Raw genomic sequence first — 21,944 nt, forward strand, 5'->3', positions numbered from 1 at the left:
AGTAATGCACCTGGTTTGACAGTTTACGACAAATGCATACATTGAATACAAGTCTATTTAAAGTGATGATGCCCGCAGGAGGGACTACCATTAGGGAAGGCCATGTTGTATTAACATTTATGTCTGATTTGATTATTAGTGGTCAATTGAGCCGCTTAAACCTGGTATGCACTTTGTCATCAGATGTTGTGACTACATCTATGACTTACTAAGTCAGTGTGTCACTGCATGTTAAAAATACAGTGCAAAACGTGTACTTTTTGTTAAAGCCAGAGAGCAAGCAAAGTCTAAAGTGCTTGTTTTGGCACGGTGGTAGGTGGTCCTTTACTGCTGTCCGGGATGCATCAGAACCCATTAGAGTTTACATTACAAATGCGAACATTTTGGACCCTGTGGACCCTCATGATCTGATCACCTCAGACGGATTTAAAAACCAGATGTTAAAAGTCTGGGGAAGTATCCAGGAAACTGCGCTGAAACACAGAGTTCTGACACAAAACAGGACATCGCGTTTATACGCGAGTATGTGTTTCTGAGGGAGGTGAAGAACACTGGTGAAGGAGTATCTGACTGTGTGAGCCATTAAGTTTTTGAAGAGGATAATATGCTGCTTTATATTTGGGTCCCCATGTAGAAATAACACAAAGACGTGAAACTCAAGACACTCTGCACCAGCATATATACCCAAAAATAAATAAATATGTCGGGACATACTGAGAAATAGAAAACTTATAGCAAGATGTAGGTAAGATTACATGAAGGGGACAGATCAACAAGTCAAGTCCTCCTGATGCACACAATACGCTCAGGAGAGGAACAGGCAAAACAGTCTGGGCCGAATTTACTAAATTGCACTACTTCGGCATTTTATTAAAGTGTCTTATTTACAAAGTAATCTGCTTTATTGTGAGAACTGCTGCATGCACATTGCTTTCAGTTCGTATCCAATTTGCATAATTCAAATAGCATGTCAAAAAATATGCTGTTAATGGTGGGTGCAAAATGAACTCTTCCTTCTGAAATGAAGACTTTCAAACAATACTTAAAGGTTAAATGTCACACTTTCACACACACAGCTGTAGGGTAGAGCAACACTTCAGCACTGCAAAAAAGCAGCACTCCTTTAAAGTTTATCATACCGTAGAAAAAAAAAAAACTCTCCAAAGAGAGTGCAAAGTGAGAACACTGCATGCAGGGAAATAAATGCCATGTGTCTTGGCTGAGAGCTACAGCCCACAGATATTCCTTCCTTATTCCTCTCATATCCTCTTTTCATCTGTTCTCTCCTCAGCTCAAACCAAAAAGATTTTTTCCCTCCTAAAGATGTGAGTCATTCAAACTCAGATGCCATCGCTCGTCCGCCAGGCCTCTGTTTACAGTTCACTTCAGTCTTTGTCAATCACGTGGTGTGCAGATCCTCCTCTAGGGTAAATTTAAATAAGTAATGTGAGGCAAGTGACTATAAAGCAACAGGAAAGTGAGTAGAGGAACAAAACACCATAAAACAAAGCCACGTTTTCTTATATACAGACAGCGTGACCGATCGCTAATCATTTACCAGCTACTAGTGAGAAAACATTCTCATAGAGCGGAAATATGTGCTATATTAATCCTGAAAACACAACACAGTTGTAAAACACAACTATAACCTAGTTGATTACACTTACGGTTCTTGGGAATTGTTATTGCACACAAATATGTGGTTGCAAGCTGTTACTTCTAGTTCCTTTATGCCAATGACTTCAACGGCAACACACAATTACATGCAGACAAACAGATGTAAAAGAGGTTGCATCTCTACATGTGCACAAATAATGTGATTGTTTCCAAAAATCAGAGTAAGGACTTAATAGCACTCCTGTTTACATGCAATTCTCATTATTCTTATCATTTGAAAGAACTGTAGTTATTTTATTATTCATATACCCCAATGAACAGCACAAATAATGATCTCACATAGAGTGTTTTACTGGCCACTGTTTTAATCTACTCGCGTCAAATGCACAACACATTTCTATGGACGTATTGGATTTTTCCGGTTACTCCCCTAAATATGTTTACATTTATTTTGATGTATTTGACCATCAACATACTCATGCAACGTTGTTCACATGAACTCATTTTCTTCACCACCCCAAAAATGTGATGCGTTCTTTACCGCTGTTTTTACGAATATGTGCATGAAGATGATGTGCACTTTGGTCAGAGTGGAATAGATGCGAATATAGTGTTTACAAACTTGCGTATTGCGATTATAATCAGCACGTATTTGATCTAAGTATTGCATTTAAATTTAGATTTTTTGGGGGGTACATTTCTCATGAATATTGAATTACTTGGCTATACTTGATCTGAAACTCTTCCAATCATTGTTCATGTAGTTTTAGGACATTAGATTAATTTAGAGACATGGAATATTGCACTTTTAAAAATTCAGTTGTCACACCACAGGGTGCTGGACTATTTAACCTGCAAAATAATGGTGATTAAAATATTGAAAAAACGTATAAAAAAAACAATGGTGATCAGCTACAACACCTAAAATGTACACTTACCCTTATACATTCATAAAACTAACCTAAAATTGTGTATCATATAATATCATTAATTAACAATCAAAATACTATTATTACACACCTAAATTTGGAAAAGTATGGGACTGTCATAGCGATCTGTTAATAATAAGCGAGTAAAACAACAGTCTGCTCTAGCATAGGACAGAGTACAATGGCAACCTGTCATGTTTTTCACATCATTTAATATTTACACCCAAATGTAGTATATTGCATTTATTATTACTTTTACTGAATGTGCTGGGAGTGAAGGTAAAATATTCTCACTGTGAGATTTCACACACTGGACCTTGTTAAAGAAACATGAGCAAAATGAATTCCTGCGTAAATCCTTCACAAATCCATTCTTACATAAATTGTCCCAATCAATTGAATGCCACAGCAATTTGCACAAAAAAAAGTCTTATTCATCATGACACACCAGCAGAACAAAAAATAAGGCACAGTGCTTATTTTGTTTGACTGGAGAGAGAAGTAGTTTCAGTCACGTTTTGGCACATTACTTACTCGTGGCCTTGATATCAGCCATGTGACTTTATAACCAAAACAACCACTTCACTTTTAGTCACTTGTTAAAAACAGCGCTCAGTTTTTCCTGCTTTGTATGACACTGTAATAATAATGGTTAGTACAACATTTCTTCAGTTTATATCATGTCTTTACAATTATAGCTTAGAGTGGAAACAATAAACTCTACTGCCAAGGGTGAGAGGAACTAAAAAAAGCTTAACTGTAATCATGAAACGAGAAGTGGGAGGAGAATTATGGTCACTCCCTTCTCATGCAAATGACCAGATCAGTGATAACATGCACATACGGTGTGCGACTATCTGTCAGTCAGATGGGCTTGGACTGCATTACACGTGTATTGAAAAACACTGGAAAACAGGATTAATGGACAACGCGAATGTGAACAATAATGGTAAGACTGTTGGGTCTGGACAATTTTTCAAAATATATATATTTTTTCTATTTTATATAATAATAAACATATTTAACTCAAATTAAATAGTATTTGTGCCATTAGAGTTTTAAAACATTTTGTTTTACATTACGTATAGACTGGCTTTGCAAAACTCTAATGGCACAAAAACTATTTAATTTGAGTTAAATTTTTTTTAGTAGTTGCAAACCAGTATAAACTGAAAATGCAGTTAAAAACAGAAAATAAAGTTAAAGTAGTTTACACAGGATTTGTCAAGCTGTCATGTTTTTTAAATTGCTTTGCTGTGTAAACATGCACTTAAAAAGTTTGTGTTTTGTAAGAGTCTGCTTTACAACATAGATTTTTTTTTCTTTTTCTATTTAAAATCTAATTTGCCCTGCAACAAATGTCTTCTAACAGGCCCTGGTCATGGTGCCCCACCTCTGAGGCTGCTAATCGTGGGGCAGAAGCGGACCGGAAGGAGTTCAGTGGGCAACACACTCCTGGGTAAGGATGCATTCGATACATGGGGTGGAGCGGCCAGCGCAGTAGCGCACAGAGAATCTGAAGGCCGACACCTGATGGTCGTGGACGCCAGTGGATGGGGCACAAACGAGAAGCTCGTCCCTAAACAGGAGAAACTGGAGCTGTTTAATGCCTTATCGCTGTGTGAGCCCGGACCCCACGTCGTGCTCCTTGTCATTCCCTTACTGAACTTCAGCCACTCCGAGAAAGCAGTCATACAGAAACGCATGGAGATCCTCACAGAGGGCGTGTGGCGCCACACCATGGTTGTGTTCACGCTGGGCGACCGTCTGCGAGACTGCAGCATGCAGGACTACATCCAGACGTCTGGGAAGGATCTCCAATGGCTGCTGGAGAGGTGCAGGTATAGGTACCACGTTCTTAACAACAGGAACCCCCAGGACAGACAGCAGGTCTCTGGTCTGCTGGACCGTGCGGAAGACATACTGATGGAGAACGGGGGATGGCACTTCTCCCTACACATGTACTGCAGGCTGGAGGAGGAATGGAGCAGAAGGGAGAGGGAAATGAAAGAGAGGATACTAGAGATGCAAGATAGAGGGGGAAAAAACAATCGAGGGCTGGATGTAGTTCCAAATCACAGTCGACAAGGTGGTCTGCATGTGAACGATACTCTAATGAAATTAGTTTACCATGGCTAACTGCTGCCAAACAATGTTACACGACATTACTATTGTTTCGCGATTAACTTTAGATGAATTCTAAATGTGCTTCATGTATATATATGTTGTGCAACTGCTACTGTACCATTTCTTTTCATTTTCTTCTCATTTTATTTTATGTTACCATTTCATCAAGTTTTTCACAAGCTTTTTGATTTCATTTGACCTTTTTTGAAGTTCATTTTAAGTGGTCCTGTGGTGTGACAAATGAATTATTAAAAAGTACACATATTTAATTTAATATATCGGTAACACTTTACAATAAGGTTTCATATGTTAGCATTAGTTAATTAGTTAACATGAACTAACAATGAACAATACTAGCTTGTATTAATCTTAATGTGAATCTCAACATTTACTAAAAATATTTTTAAGATCAAAAATTGTGCTGTGAACTAACATGAACATTTTTATTAACAAATATGATCAAAGATTAATAAATGATGTTATAATATATTGCCTTTTTTAGTTCAATTTAGTTAATTCATTAACTAATGTAAACAAAACAAGACCTTATTGTATAGTGCATTGTGTTATGAGAATATATATGAATGTTCATAAAAGTTATATAATAATGATCAACACCACCATCATCATCATTAAAATTACTTCATGTCAGCTACCCACATTTTCACTTAAACATTGTTATTTAAAACTTAATATGAGTCAGTGTGGTTAAATTATTTTTTTTTTATTGTAAATATTTACTTTTTTAAGATTTTAAGTTAAGGGTTATATAATATCAATAAGGAAACTCGTAAGGCAGGGCAAACTCAAAGACGATATTTTACAACATCTTACATAATGCGATGAGGGGCAATCTTAGAATACTGAGGAGCAAAATCCTGTCTTACCCGACTCCTATTTCTTCCAATGATATTTAAAGACGTTTGTGAATAAATGTGAATATGTTAAACAAAGTGTCAAAGTGTTTTGTATTATTTGCTTGTTATATCGTGAACACTTTCATTTCCTTTTATCTATTCATATTTTTGGCTTTTCGCTTGGATTCTACAGGACAGTATAAAGAAGGATAGAGATAAGAAAGATATAAAAGATAGAGATCCGGTGTCCTCATGAGTACGACTGCTAACATGTGTCGTGAGGACGTGGACATCGTGATTCATTAATTTCATTGATTACTTTTAACACATCGTGTCTCTTATCTAGTCTATATTACGCTCTCCGTGTATGCACTCATATCTCTCACGTTTACCCCTCTTCATATCATCACATTCATAAATTTTCCCACCCCTCCTGTAAGAGTGACTGATGGCCATGTCATCACAGCGCTGAACCCCGAGCAGTCGCTTTAATTGATATGCGATTTGCACGTCATCTTAATCTGAGGAGGTGAGTTCCTTTAATGTGCTACTCAGGATGAGGCATTTCATTTAACAGATCAAAGCTGGAGAGCGAGCGGAACCTAAGAGGCCCTACTTTCAAAGCGAAATTCTCTCTCGGCGTAGCATGGTGTCAAACATTATCTTGTTGCGGTTGGGTAAACAAGCCTGAGTGGAATGATGAGAGAGACATCATCGAGCGACAGTCATCACCTGTCTCTCAAACACACAAAGACAGACACGTACCACACCGCCACAGATTCAGCCAATCACCCACATTTACATATGCTGATAGTTGCTAATTTATGTGTGCAAATGTAATGCTCCCGCTGGCAAGCATGTTGTACAGTAGAGAGACGTGCTATCAGAGAAGTGTCTCTCTGGACGGACTGTCTTCATTTCAGGGCTCTCTTACAGTTACTGCCCATTAAAGCGGGTGATCTACTGACCCCTTTTCCACCCGCACCTCCAACCACCAGAACCAGTTACCACATGTAACGGAGCCAGAATTTCAGAGATAGATTCTCTCTCACACACACTCTTTCTATCGTAGTGAGGACTTTCCATTGACTTTTATTGTTTTTATACTAAGCAAATTATTTTCTATGCCCTAACCCTAAACCTCATACAAAACCTTTTGAATTTTAAGATTTTAAATAAAAATACAATTTAGTATTATTATTAGGCCAGTGTATTTGATGTAAATTAGTACTTTTATTCAGCAAGGATGCATTAAATTGATCAAAAGTGTCAGTCTTTTATAAGTTTATATAAGGTTTCTATTTCAAATAAGTGCTGTCATTTTGAACCTTCTATACATCAAAGAATACTGTTTTTGTTTTTTTTCGTGGTTTCCACAAAAATATTAAACAGCATGACTGTTTTCAACATTGATAATAATAAGAAATGTTTCTTGAGCTCTAAATCAGTACATTATAATGATTTCTGTAGGATCATAAGACGCTGCAACAAACTTCGCTGCAAGGTCTCCCAGCTTGATCAGCTGAAATGTGATTCAACCCCTTTAAATCTATCAAAATGTTCAGTCTGGCAAGAGTGAGAGATCAGCTACGATCAGCAAACCAGCTTAGGCTGGTCTTTTTCAGAAAGGCAGTCAAACTTTACTAAGAGCTCTGTAGATAAATAACGACATTGCATAAGTAGGTGAAGGTAGATAGATAATGAAGCCATCATTAGAATAAACCATCTCTCAGCATTTGAACCTTTTCCATACCCCACCATGGCACCAGCTCTGCTCAAGAGCACTTTCCAGTTGGCAGCATTTATCACACTGTGGTCCAGCTAACCAACAGGTTCAGTTCAGGAATGACTATGAGGGTTTCTGTGCAATTGACAATACAGATAAATTGCAGTCACTATGGCTTGTACATATGCAAAGCAAACAGAAATCAAGCATAGCGTTAGTAGGCAGGTCATGTTAGTCAACCTCGCATCAGCTGATCCACGTCTACCTATAGGAATATGACGCCTATCACTGCATCCATATATAAGCTCCTTCAGGTTTCAGTAACCCCCTGAGGGGGGTTATCGCTGCTCTCCCTGCTCTTATCCATGCTGGACGGCATGGATGCGCAGGGAGTTCTTGCCCAGAACAGAACCATACCGCCAATCCAAACTGTTTGCTAATTGTCAATCATCTTTGACGATAGTGGTCCTGACAGAAAGTGTACATGATATACAAAGAGGTATGGAGGAATGCATGATGGCTGTACAGAGAAGCTCCCATGGATTTTAGATCATATAGCACAAGAGGACTGAGGAGGCAGAGAGAGAATCGATAGATCAGAGCAAAAATAAAGGCAGTGAGAGAGAGAGAGAGAGAGAGAGAGAGAGAGAGAGAGAGAGAGAGAGAGAGAGAGAGAGAGAGAGAGAGAGAGAGAGAGAGAGAGATCGGCGCACACTGTTAAAGTGACCTGGTGGAATAAAATTGGACTTTAAAACATTCCTTACAAGTTAAAACTGATATTGCATTTTTTTTAAAAATGTAAAATAACATCTATTCTAAGAGGGGGTGGGGGAGAGGAGGGGGGCTGTGCGCTCTAATTCTAGAAAGCATTTGTGAATTTTTTTTTGCATACAGCCCTGAGTGTGAGTCATCAATCTTAAGACAAATTACACTTGTATAAATATGCATATAAATATACATCCATAACAAGTAAAAAATATTTACATAGCTCATAAATCTCATGCAATGTTGCTTCTCAAGTAAATTGTTCATGTTTAAAGGATTTTTAGATGTTTTAACTAGAAAAAACTAGAAAAACTCATTAAGAAGTCATTGTTGCAGTTTAAGGGTCAGATTTACTAAACAGGGCAAATTATCAGAAAGTGCATTCCCAAAAAAAGTGCTGATGGGAGTGGAAAGTTGAAAAGTGAAAGACTGGGCGCAATCTACTGACGACATGCAAATTAAAGAACACAGACGCAGCCGGATCATTTCCATAATGACCAACGCAATCTACCAAGAGCAGCACAAATTAGCGTCTGGTTTAAGACATGCTTTATTTGGCTGGTAAATAATGGCGCAAATACCAGTAAATTGACTAGCGCAAACTTTAGTAAATCACCTTGCGCGATTCACTTAAATACTCTCCTCCCATTTTGCGTTCTAAAGGGAGACTCCTACAAATGCATGTGCAATAAGGTCACCGGCAAAAATAACCCTGTCCACACCTGCAGTGCTTATTTTTCACTGCGTATCTTCAGTAAATCCTGACAGAAGTTTTTTTAACGCCAAAAAAGGGTTTGCATTGGTGCATGGGTGAGGATAGTAGGGCTGGGTATTGACACAAATTTCACAATTCGATTCGATTTCGATTCACAAGCTTGCAATTCGATTCGATTTCGATTACGATTCGATTCGATTCAATATCGATTATTTTGGATATCAGGTACAATACATTGCAAATTTTCTCAAGGAAAACAAATCTTGACTATTATTGTAACTGGGAGTCAGTTGTAGCCTATAGGCTTCATTAGCCTACTATAATATTGAAGGTAAAAATGAACTGATTTGTATACAAACACTTAAAATACACTTTTATTTATTTTTATAATAATAAAGTTATATGAAATTATATAAAAATTTAAATGGTGGCTGTCATAAAAAACTTTCCAGATTTATTCAAACATGCATTAAATATTGAAGAACATTAAACATTATAATGAATATGTAATATGGTGCATATATTTAACAAAATGCTCCTCTCTAGAGTAAATTTTTCTAGCTGACTAACGAGTTTATGGTCACTGGATATGTTTTTTCTGAGGTAAATGTGACGTTACATGACATTGTTTACTAACGTCTTTCCACGGTTGAAACAGTGATTGAGCGATTCCATGTGACATGATACGGACTTCGATAAGTTGTACTCTATCTTTTAACACACTTATTTCGCGCTGTAACTGGTATTATTAATGCGGAAGAGAAGATCATGTGCGTTCCGCGCTGCTGCTTCTCTTAAGCTGAGCTGCGCCAAAACAGTAATTATGTTTTTGAATTTCGTATAAAAATGGACGTAATTTGAAATCTGAGACTTTGTTTCATATCAATAATAACAAAGCACAAAGATGATTGCGATTTATTGGATTGGATGCGCGCAACAATGTTCCATTCATTCATCAACTGAAAACAGGATGACTAATCGATTCTTGGGATTTAAGAATCGATATCGTTTCATAAAAATGAGAATCGATTAAAATCGAGAAATCAATATTTTTTGCCCAGCCCTAGAGGATAGCCATTAGAATATATATTTATTCATATGCACACACATGCCCCTTATCCTCAAAAGAACGACTAAAAACACCACTCGACGTCCAGTGTAAAATCAGGGTCTTGAAACACAACATGCTCTTAAAGGTTGCCACAAACACATATATAGGGAAACACACAGTGAACACAATGTAAGTCAAGACCTGTATTTTAAGTGGATAACAATGCTTAACATAATCCAAATGTCTACTTGTCTGTGGTCACCCCGTTCTCTCATTTGTGTGGTTAGATTTGCTGTTGGATAAGTGTAAGGATGAGAAACAGCCAAATCTGATGAGCTGGAGTTAGAGAGGAACCAGCAGACGGGCTTATTAACAGAGCCCACTGCCACCACAGCTCAATCAATGAAAATACTGTCTCTCTTTATTTTGTCTTCCCTCACTCTCTTCACTCTCTTTGTCTCTGTCAGCAACTGAATGATGTCTGTTTCCACGGAAACTCCTTCAGGCAATTAGGTGTGCAAATATCACAGAGCGGTGCAGAAAGGACAAAACGTGCTGAACAATGGGGTGGGGGGGGGGGGACAAAAGCAAGAATCAAAGAGTCAAACGTGGATCCGTTCCACTAGCTGGCGGCGCTGATTTTGGCATCACCTTGTTACAACGTCTATGCTCAGTTTAGCGATCACAATCTCAAAAGCCAGAGTTTATAAAACTATAAGTCTATATAAACAATAGCATGTGATTGATAAGGTTATTGTGACCTTTTTTAGGTGTGATAAATAGTTACTCTGTCATTTTTTGGGTTTGATCCAGAAGTGTGCATGAATAACGTTTGACGTAACAGTGCAGCCATCAAACTATTCAGCTTGATAAAAGACCCAGCAACTATAAGCTAAACCAACAGCTTCCGTCTGCCCTTTGTTTTTCAAGAAAATAAGCCTTCAAGGAGATTACCCAAGATGCTTAGTAAGCCAATGGTGGAGTTTTTGTGTGTGCACACAGGCGCAAAGTCCCACAAACTGCATGGTCAGCAATCGTGAAGGTAAGTCTCATTTCGACATATTACGAGTCTGAGGTACTGAGCCAACCTTGGGTGCCCTAACATGCAGGGATGGCTGAGTAATGATATGCTTTAATAACACATATTCATATCTGTCATACCAGAATATTTCCAGGGCAGAAAAAAAAACACATCAAGTACCTACGTTGGGCAGCTTGCCAACTTGGACTGTGAAAAAAAACACTCAACAGTTTCCAAACGTCTTCTCTCATTGCATTACGGAGGCATTCTGTGCATGTGCTTAACCTCCTCTTGACTTCACTGTGTGTGTGTGTGTGTGTGTGTGTGTGTGTGTGTGTGTGTGTGTGTGTGTGTGTGTGTGTGTGTGTGTGTTGTACTGTAAGGATGAATGTAACAGCTGTGGGTGAGGCTGTGGCCTTATGGCGTTAGCTGAAACTTGATCTAGCAAACTAATCCTCTAATGACTGGCTCTCAATTAACACAGAGCCAAGCTGTTTGTCCTGAAAAGAGAAAAGAGCACTTCTCTGTCCTCTCTCTACCTCTTTATCCATCTGTTTGTTCCCTCCCTACTTATGCCAGGTGCTCTTCATCCACTCCCAGTACCAGATGGAATTGTGGATAGATGTTTACAGCAATGTCTATAAATGACATAACATTTTCCTATTGGAACTAACTAACTAACTAACTAAGAAACTTTTACATCAATTTACCTTCTAAGAGTCTTGAAGTCTTGGAACTAACTAACTAATTAACTGATACTAATTAAATGATACTGGCAGTCATTTACGTTACATAACTTTTTCCTTATTGTTCCTATATGGGCATATTTTTCTAATCATATACAAACACAGTGTGGCGTTCATTTATGTAAAATACTTAAATCAATGAAGTGAAAGAAATTCCTCATATCAACAAAATAAAATAAAAAAATAAATACAATTATTTTTGTTTGAACATTAAATGTAGTTATAGTATTAATGCTGGCTGCTATTCCTGGTATTGGTATTTCTTGAAGTACACTTGAGTACCATGTAAATTCCAGGGTACAGAATGAGATAGTGAACATAATAACCATTCAGTACCATGGTGTATATCATTGTACAATGGTATCTGATAGTACTATGGCACCATATTACTTTTAAGGGAATAGATAGCATATATGTCAGCTACAGTTCACTATACTGTGTCTACAGAGGCTTTGAACCCATAACTAGATAAGCCTAAAAAAGGCTATTATGAAATGTTAGATAATAGATAAAAGGGGAGAAATAATATGTTGGATAAGAGATAAAAAGAAAAAAATTATACATCATAAATATCTGGGGCATTTTTTGAGATGGTCCTCACTGCAGAACACGTAATCCAGGGGGAGGAGTTGGATTCAGATCCAACTCCTCCCACCTTACATAAACCTAAACCAACCCATCTCCACCCCCTGATCCCTAAACCCACCCCTAAACCTACCAATCTCCACCCCTTAGATCTGGATCCAACTCCGCCCCCTGGATCTCGTGTACTGCAGTGAGGTGCTACTGCATATTTTGGCACTTTTTGGTCTTGTGCCCATTTTCCAGGCGTTTATAATGTAGGATCCACACTGCATCCGTTAGCTCAGTTTATATGTGACAGCAAGTGGCCCCACCTCTCCTGCTGACTGACAGATGCTGATGGACCAATTAAAAGCCATGACAGCATTGCTTTAACTCCCTTATCCAAATGCTAATTTCCCACAAGCTTCTGGATTAACACACAAAATCTGAGGCAGCTGCTGTCATCTGCCGAATAGAGACAGAAGAGGAGAATAAACACACATGCAAACACAGTCTGGGCTTCATCCCAATATTCATATTAACCATACTAAGCAATATTCAAGATTAGACAATGTCATTGACGGTTGAATATGGCACGTCAAACATGCCTGTGAATTCATTAATGATTTTTGGGCAAATATTGATGATTATTATTTTCTGGTGAACATCTCGACTATGCTGGTCCACCAGCTAGACCAGCACTGACAAAACCAGTCTGGACCAGCATGAACCAGGATTAAGCTGTTTTTTTTTAGCAGGGTATTACAGCCTTCCTCTGTAAAAACGTTTAGTGTAGGTGTCTTAAGAGACTTCAACATCAAAGGGAAGAGTATAATACAGCTTAGCAAACAGCTTAGGTCTTAAGGAACAGATGTGGCCTAAACAGCACTACTGAGTCACACTCTCTCCACACACACACACACACACACACACACACAAGAGAGGCTGAGAGAACGTAATCTCTCTGATAAGATGCAGACGACCCTGCCGATTTATTAGGCAAGTTTGCCACCGGCTAGCGACACCATACAGTGTTAACCTACTGACCCATATAGCAGCCCTCTCCACCCCGTCTCCAACCCGTCTCACACAGACAGTGAGACACAACTGTGTCCTACAGACAAATGGACAACACAATTCATTGAAATAAAATTAACTTTGCAATATTTAAACCTCAAAAGGTATAACTGAATAAAAAAAAATATTTTTTGTTTTATTATAAAGACACTTTTATATTATATATTATAATAAAAATACCTTTATAATAAAATAAAAAATATATTGTTGTGAATATTAATAATTTGTATTTTATTATTGTTATATTATATTATATAGAAAAAGAACTGACAAAAAAGAGATCTTAATCCACTTTTTATATATTATATTATATTATATTATATTATATTATTATATTATATTATATTATATTATATTATATTATATTATATTATATTATATAGTAGTAGAACTGACAAAAAGAGATATTAATCCACTTTTTTTACCAATATAATATAATTATACAAATTATTATTATGTTAATAATAATAATATCGATTTGTATTTTATATTATATTATTAGAAGTAAAAGAACTGACATTCAAAAAATGTCAAATACTTGTCAACATAAATCAGCTAAATCCAGCCCTGTAAGACACATTATCAGACAAGTACACACACATACACACACACACAAAGAAAAAGAGTGGCTGGAACATTTATACATGGGCAAGAAGATACGAGGAGACAATAGGACACTGTGTACGTCTCAGTCAGTGTGTTTACATGACAGTCAGCCTGTGTCTCTTTCCTTGTTCATCTCGATCTCAGACCCACAGTAATTATCTATGTAGCACTCGTTCTAGATTCTCTGTATACCTGCCCTCTTCTCGTCCTCTCTGTCTCTCTCTCTCTCTCTGATGCTGAGACTAAAGGACTGTGCTATTGGAGAGGGAATATGGATCAGACGCTATTGTGTGATGAATCATAGCTAGATCTAATTGGTGTTTTAATCCCTGACGATACAGGGAAGAGTGACAGCAGCCTTCTGCCAGTCAGAGAGTGAGCGAAAGAGAGAGAAAGCACAGATAGAGAGTCTCCACCATCTCTCAATTATATCTACTCTGTGTTCCACATTCACATTAGGGCGGCACATGTCAATTTCCCGCTCATTTCTTTGTTGAACACTGGCAATTAGTGGAAGTTTACATGCAGTCAAAAGGTTCTCTGTTCATCTTCCTCATTATGCATTGCATAAATGTGCTGTAGACAGGCTGGCTGACCTCATAATTGCAAGAAACACAGACATAGCATTGAATGATGCAGCATGTAATATCGCAAACAGTGTCACTGTCTAGCCCCTGTCCTGTCACAACTGGAGAAGCTCGAGTGGAATGCCAGGCGTCCACGTGCCAGTGTGGAGGGAGCGCTGGGATGTGTGTCTTTTGAGAATGTGCAAAATAAATATTTTGATAAGCAAATAGTCTAGGTGGTCTAAACTAGTCTAAGTGATTTAAACAAAGCCGTGAATAATTGGGCTGGTATGCTGGTATTATTTTGAGGTATTCATGCACACAGGATGGGTTCTTCCAGTTCAAAAACAACATGACAGAGCAAACAGAATGAGCCCATCCTGACACATCCAGCATGTGCACTAGTGAGCGGTGGTGAGGCTTGATCAGGGCCTGCCTGCTGCTTTTCATTTGCAGTGCGATGAATCATAGCGGCAGGGATAAACACTATTCTACTGCCGTGCAGATAACTTCTCGGGGTGTTGTCACTCACACACTCACACAGTACACAGCAGAACAGTCAGACTTGGGCTCCACCGAGACAGAGAAGCATCTTACTTGCAGTCTTCTCGCTCTCTCTCACACAAAAACCTGCGCACGCCTGTTCACAATTTGTACACACCCATAATCCTCCACAAATAACTTTCTTTCCTACACTTTCACACTGTCTGGGTTCCTGTTTTCACACATTCGATGATTTCAGAGTTCCTCTCGAACACAAATAGGCTATTCTCACTAAGCTAGTGAGTTGCCTTCTATGCAGGTTTTGGGAATCACAGACATGAGCCGCTTTTCCACCGTGAAGCCGAACGGTTCTAAGAACGCTATGGAATGGCTCCAGTTGTATTTACTCTGGAGCTTGGTTCGGCATGGCATGATTACAAACCGTTCTCGGCACAGTTGGCTAGAATGGTAGTGTAGTGACGTCGCCACTCAGGACTGGTCACTTGTCTGATGCCTGGCTGCCAGTTTCTCTGTAGCTGGCCAAGTGCCCTATTTGAGGGAAGTTAACGTTAAAAAGTAAAAGTTAATAATACAATTTAAATATATATCTGATCATCCTCCATAACACAGTCACTTATTTACATCTCATATCATCTGTTTGCATTACATTCCAAAGAGCTCTGTTATCAGCCTCACAGTTGAAAATGAAACCATATATGTAGCAGCTGGGCCGGATCGGTTAAGCAATGAAACAGTTTGGTGTCTCATAATCTAGAGAGCTGCCTACCTAGATTTCAAGGCAAAATAGATACCAAACTTTTTACTTAAGCAGCTCAATATGTTTTAAAATAATGTGCACATGATGCCTTAAAATACTGTAGAGACAGCTTACTAATTTCTGAGACATCTAAAACACAGTTCAATTAGGAAGCTAATTATGTCCCAAAAATGCTAAGTAGGCAGTTTACTAGGTTTTGAGAACACTATGATGTCCAAAAACGCTGGATTTGTGTAGGAATTGTAAAATGCAATGCTTAAATATGTTGTCTAATTAGGCAGCTCAATAAGTTGACACAACATGCCTATGATTTCCAAAAATGCGGTCTAAAGGCCCTTGCACACTGAGCCCGAAATTTTCGTATGCGTTTTTTCGTATTCGTGATTCGATGGCTCTGAATTGTCAAAACACCATTCAAAATGCTTGCTACGGATGCAAATTTTTTATGACAGACGAAAGTTTCAGAGGCAGTGTGCAAGCGTGATTGACAAAATGTGAGGTTGTATTTATTTTTTAACGTGCGAAAATTTCGGATGCGAATTTCGGACTCAGTGTGCAAGGGCCTTTAGTTACGTATTGTCTGGAATATGGCACTTTTTTATATTATCTAAACATTCTGCAATTTATATTCCAAACTAATATAATGCAATTAATGTCAAGCATGTGCTACTGTATTTGGACTTTGCAATTTTAAAGAACCCTTTAAGGTTCTGTATATGGAGAAATGTCTTAAACGATTTGCATAGTAAGTTCATGTTTAACTGGTTATTTCCATTGTTTTCTAATGATAAATCCATTTAATTCATAAAATCATGTTAAATTTAAATTTAATTAAAACAAATTCCATAAAATGATCCCATGATGGGAACCCCTAAAAGGTTCTATTTATGAAGCACCTGACCGAACCCTTTAAGGTAGGAACCTTTTCTTCTAAGAGTGTAGGTTTTGAGATGCTATGCCTAATTGCCTAATAGTGCCTAAAAAAACTAAGGGTGCAGATGAAACTCTATGATCCTATAATGCTCAAATATGCTGTCCAATTAGGCATTTTGAAACACTTTTTATGATTTAAAAAAATTATGTTTAAGTAGGCAGCTGTAGACTTGGAATTAAGTATTAGTATTTGATACACAGGACCGGACACCAGTTATCTTGCCAAGAAAAATCTTTATTCTTATATGTAAGGAGAGAAACTCCTGAGATGTTGTTATATTCATGCCAGGTCTATGCGTTTCCGTGTTTCTCCTCCCCCACCCCATCATTCCTCTATTTCTCCTTCCTCTCACCCCGTCATCTCTCAGTTTCTCTGCGGTGGTACAGTAAGATAGAGTACAAAATACATTATGACATTTTTATGAAAATGAATAAAGAAAAATAATACTAAAAAATAACATTAAACAGTCATTTTTAGTCTTCAGCAGCTCACTAGGTATTGAGGACATCTGTATCTTTCTCTTTCTTGTGTTTATTTTATCTCTCACTCCAACAATGGACACTTTAAACTCATAAGTATCTCATAGACCTATTTACCACGGAGGAGTCTGATTCAGTCAGACAGCTCTGAGTGCGTGTAATGAAACTATTGCTATTGTCCGCTGAGATGTGTAATAATTCAGTTTTGGAAGCATGCTTGCATATATATTAAAATTAAGCCTGGGGTTTAGACTGTGCTGCACATATCTTAAAAATGTCACAGCTTACATTTTTCTGACCTCATCTTCCTTACTGCATTCATTACCCATGATTCTCTCTCTCTCTCTCTCTCTCTCTCTCTCTCTCTCTCTCTCTCTCTATTGTCGCTCTCAATCTCTTACATACCAAGGAAAGGTTCTTAGCCCCCTGCACGCAACTTAGAACGTGCGATACAACTAAAATGTGTATATAAACTCACAATCCTCAGCGCAAATCTTAACATTACTTTGGAAAGCATGAGCTTTCAAGAGCAGCCCTGCGATTCGGTCCAAAGTTGGCTTTGCCAAACACCTCTCGAGATTCAAAGAATTCTCTCTCTCTCTTTCAAGCATTAAACGTTGTTTCGCTCATTTCATACAATTTTCCAGCAAATAAAGACATGCTTAATAGAAGCTTTGAAAAGATTTCAAACGGACTTAGGGCCACTTACTGAGTTGCTCTTTCCATCTGAAAGGGAGAAAGAGGGCTCTTTCAACTTCAGAGAGGGGGCTTTGAGAGCGTCCCACACTGCTCTCTGTCCCCTGATACGGAAACACGCCAGGGAGAAGAAGACTATGTTGAGAGACACCGAGGCTAAAGCAGACTAATCCATATAAACAGGGCTGAAATACACTGATAGGATTCTGCTTATAGGGTTACTGGGTTGCTTATTAAAATATTACTTTATCAAGTACAATGACAGGTTTTATAAAGGGATATCATGCTTTTATTCCTCTTACATTGGCAATTCAACCAATGGAGTGAAACGTCTACAGACAAAGAGTCTGTTAAGTGATTAAAAAGTGTTCCCAAATAATAACCGCAAATTGTTATTCGTGCATGTACTTATTTTCATCATAAATAATTTTAATTATTTATTAACATTGGTGCCTTTTACCATACAGCTGTTGCTACTATAATAAAACAAGCTACTCAGTGGTACTCAATACTATGGTAAAACAAGCCTCTTGATGTGCCTTAATGCTTATTTTATTTAGATTATCCAAAAAATTAACATTCTGTCAACATTTACCCACCTTCACGTCATTGCAATCTTATATGACTTAATTTCTTCTGTGAAACACAAAAGAAGATGTCTGTAAAAATGTCTCAGTGTTTTGTACATACAATCGTCAATGGGGTCTAATTTCATTTGGATGAAAATGTTCTTCAAAACATCTTATTTTGTGTCATACAGGTTTAGAACAACATGAGGGTGAGTAAATGTTGACAGAAGTTTTGTGAACTATCCCTTTAAGTTAAAAATGGAACAATCCTCTGCAGGTATGGTCTGGAACATGGAGTTTCTTTCATGGAGAAGCAGCTAAATCTAACAGATGACTCTCTGAATCTTTGTTCTAAGAAGTGAGGGGGGCCGAGGGGGGCCGGGGGGTTAACACCTCGAGGTTGTGCTATCAAATAAAGCTCAGAGGGTTACAAAAACATGCCTCTGGCTTTAAAATGCTGTTTCACACAAAACTCTCTGGCACACACACACACGCACACACAGTGTCTACCTGGCGTGTCTACCTGGCAGGAGTGGATTAGAAAAAAAGTGTTTCCAAAACACATGCTGATGATGGTTGAAGGAGAGTTTCAAGCCTTTACAAACACAGAGGCTCAGTGTTTAGCCTTGTGAATAGTGTGACAGTTCTGAGGGCTTGAAACTAAAATATAATCACTTGCACAACACACACATGCTAACACTCAGTATATGCACCCATATATGTACCAAATAAACACATTTTAAGTGAATATCAAAATGGGAGCCTCTCCTCATTAGTTGTAATGCTACGTGTAGCATACAGTTAAGTTAAGATCTTTCAGTTAAGATTTTTCAACCATCCTGCCTCCACTGCCATTGCGTGTTTCTCACATTAATAATGAATATATGCCTGCAACAATGCCCAAGCACCCTGAGGGATATCATGAGAGAAGAGCCAGACTCCATCTCTTTACATTGTGGTCTTGAACTAACAGGACAGGAGACAAGACACTGTATGTTGAAATACTAATAATCTGTGGATACTTTTCAAGCAGTGCTGACACAGAACACAGTTTTGCTGCAGCTGAACTAGTAAAGCATGGCACTAGCAAGGTAAGGGTTTCAACAGCCAGGGAACACAAATACAGTGATAAAATGTGTAGCTTGAATGGACATTAAGTTTGTTTGGAAAAAAGCCAACTGGGTACTCTGAGCTGGGTTGCTGATCTTCTAGCCTGGTCAAGCTGGTTAGTTGGCCAGGCTGGGAGACCGGCTAGACCAGGGGTGTCCAATGCTGCTCCCTGGAGGGCAACTATACTGAGTTTAGCTCCAATCCTTATTAAACATACTTGAACAAGATAAATGAGTTCTTCAGGATTACTAAAAACACACAGGAAAGAGCATTGGCCAAAGTTGGAGCTAGAAATCTGCAGGACACTGGCCCTCCAGGAGCAGGATTGTACACCCCTTGGCTAGACCAGTTTGGCCAGGCTGGGTGACCAACAAACCAGCTTAGACTGGTTTAAGTTTTTTTTTTCAGCAGGGTAAATGTAATGCAAATAATAAGTAGAACAACACCATAAGCTTATCAATCTGGAGAAATTTGTGGTTAATGCCTTGGTGATGGAATTGAACAAACAATCTTACAGTTCCTGAGCCTTAACCACTACACCACAACAACCCAATTCAAGCAGGTTTACCAGATCTCCAAGCAGAAACCTTCATGTCAAGTAAGACTTTAAGTATCAAACAATTATTCAGGAATAACACAATTCTGAAGAAAGTGTATACTTACGATCTAGGCCATTGATGTAGCGCATGGTGATCTCACAGTGGCCCCACACTGCACTGACAATGGGGTACAGCTTTTTGCCCTTAAGGCCTCTGAAGGCCACTCCGAGATACTGTCCATCAACCATGAAGCTCAGTGTGCCCTCATCCATGTCCAGCACCACCATCAAGGCATCCGGCAGTACAAAGGCCTCCTCTGGCTCCAGGAAACTTGGGTATGTTGGTGCAGAAGAAGCCGGCCGGTTCTTACTGTTGTGGTAGAGCTTGTTACGTCCCAGGTCCCAGCCCCAGGACTCACTATCACTGCCAACTAAAGATGTGTAGCCCACTGAGTGCAACGGGGCGTCTGCCGTGGCCACGCCCACCACTGCGTGTGTGCCTCGTTGCCTAGCAGGCCAATGGATCCTCCATACATGGAGTCCTCGCGTGTATCCTACTCGTCCACGTATGCCATCGGTACTTTGAGCAACCGGGTGTCGATGGAAGGTGAGTTTGTCGTCGTCCTTAATGAAAATGTTAAGGGAGCGGTCATCCGAGTTCCAGGCATGTCGGAGCTGCTGCTCATTTGGAGCGGGAGGCATGTCCAGGAGTAGGTCCAGTCGGGCTGGCTTGAAGAAATCCGGCCCTCTCAGTTCCCTCCTCAGGGGCCTGAAGGATGGCTCCCCACGTGCATCTACGGATTTGATGCTCCCTGAGATCTTCTGGCCCATGGCTTGACTGGTTGGAAAGGGGAAGTGAGGAGGGGAAAGGAAAGGGGGGGCACGACGCAGGGGCTGGGTTTCTGGGGTCCGCCGTTACCTCATCAAAGCGCCAAGACGTCAGCCTGAGGCCCCCAAACTCACGTCACCGTCTGGCAGTGGCGAAAGTGCCAGCCTTACTGAAGCCCTAGGAGAAAACACACCAAACACACCATGTCATTAAATCAGTAATATCAGAGAGACCAAAGAGTCTGCAGGTTGGTTATATGAGTGATTCTAGAACTACTAAGTGTGAATCTCAAAGGTGTTGAGGATAAAAATTAAAACAGAAATAAAGGAACAGCATAAATAAGATAAGAAGATAAGCTGAAAGAAAGGATCAGGGCTCTGCAGCCAACCGCGACCTGACAGCTTGTGAGAGACCGCCATGGGGAAGGATATAATAATGAGGGCCGCAGGTGAGAACGAGACACCTTCTATGTGACATACAGAAACACGGAAAATGCACATATACACACATGACAAGTCATGCCACCTCTAGCTCCAAAAACAGCCCGGCTTATGTCAACACAGACCCACACATATTGCATTTATAAATCTTGTAAATGGTATTCATTCAAAACAGATATAGCCTCTACTACAAACAAACCATCTGTAAATGGAAGGACCCTGTCTACTCTCTGACATTTCTAGAGATTCAGTCACTTCGCAGATGTATTTCTTTTTTTTTTAAAGAGGCAATAAATGAATAAATAGAAAAATAAATAAATAACTTTAAGAAAATTGGAGTCATGCTTGGCTATGCAAAACCTGCCACAATACTAAGGTGTGGGTGACTGCCAGAGCATTGCAAAGTTTTCTTGACTTGAGTGATTTTTACAGTGTTTCTTTGCAGTTGCTAGGGTCTTGTATGTGGTTTCTATGGTGTTGCATGGTGGTTGCAAGCTAGCTCAAGTCAAAATAGCCCTATGTCCCAATGATATTCTCATCTCTAAATATGGCTCAGGAGTTCAATGCCTATTGGGATGAAGTCAATTGGATTATTTTGGTAATTTGTCTGATTGTTTAGAAAAGTAGTTATTTGTCTTCTCTCATCGAGATGCACCCTTAGAGGCATCATTAGTGTCTAACACAAGTTAGCTGAAGTTTAAAACTTTAGGTTCAGGTTTGT

At 39.0% G+C, this 21,944-nt stretch overlaps 3 protein-coding genes across 9 annotated transcripts in view; 1 reads left to right on the forward strand and 2 right to left on the reverse strand.

Annotated features, from left to right (window-relative positions):
• Positions 1-21,944, reverse strand: part of LOC307161216 (complement C1q tumor necrosis factor-related protein 6-like) — a 161,088-nt gene that overhangs the window by 29,023 nt on the left and 110,121 nt on the right. The gene's annotated exons all lie outside the window — the stretch shown is intronic.
• spsb4a (splA/ryanodine receptor domain and SOCS box containing 4a) overlaps positions 1-21,944 on the reverse strand; it is a 64,695-nt gene that overhangs the window by 12,852 nt on the left and 29,899 nt on the right. For all 7 annotated transcript variants that reach the window (XM_079875513.1, XM_079875512.1, XM_079875510.1 and 4 more), the window contains one exon: positions 20,080-20,960. In XM_079875513.1, the coding sequence (XP_079731639.1) occupies positions 20,080-20,785 (706 nt within the window). In that variant the 5' untranslated portion in view covers positions 20,786-20,960. The remainder of the gene's footprint in view (positions 1-20,079; positions 20,961-21,944) is intronic.
• On the forward strand, positions 3,285-5,625 carry LOC307161049 (GTPase IMAP family member 9). The gene is made up of 2 exons (XM_079875507.1): positions 3,285-3,495; positions 3,919-5,625. Exons 1-2 carry the CDS (start codon positions 3,312-3,314, stop codon positions 4,683-4,685), a joined length of 951 nt encoding a protein of 316 aa, XP_079731633.1. The 5' UTR covers positions 3,285-3,311; the 3' UTR covers positions 4,686-5,625.

Source organism: Squalius cephalus (genome assembly GCF_949319135.1).
Source record: "Squalius cephalus genome assembly, chromosome: 7".
NCBI classification, from domain to species: Eukaryota; Metazoa; Chordata; class Actinopteri; order Cypriniformes; family Leuciscidae; genus Squalius; species Squalius cephalus.

Coding starts and splice junctions, on each gene's coding strand:
- LOC307161049 (XM_079875507.1), top strand. CDS start 3,312: ATGAAACGAGAAGTGGGAGGAGAATTATGGTCACTCCCTTCTCATGCA. Junction 3,496..3,918: donor CGCGAATGTGAACAATAATG/GTAAGACTGTTG, acceptor GTCTTCTAACAG/GCCCTGGTCATGGTGCCCCA.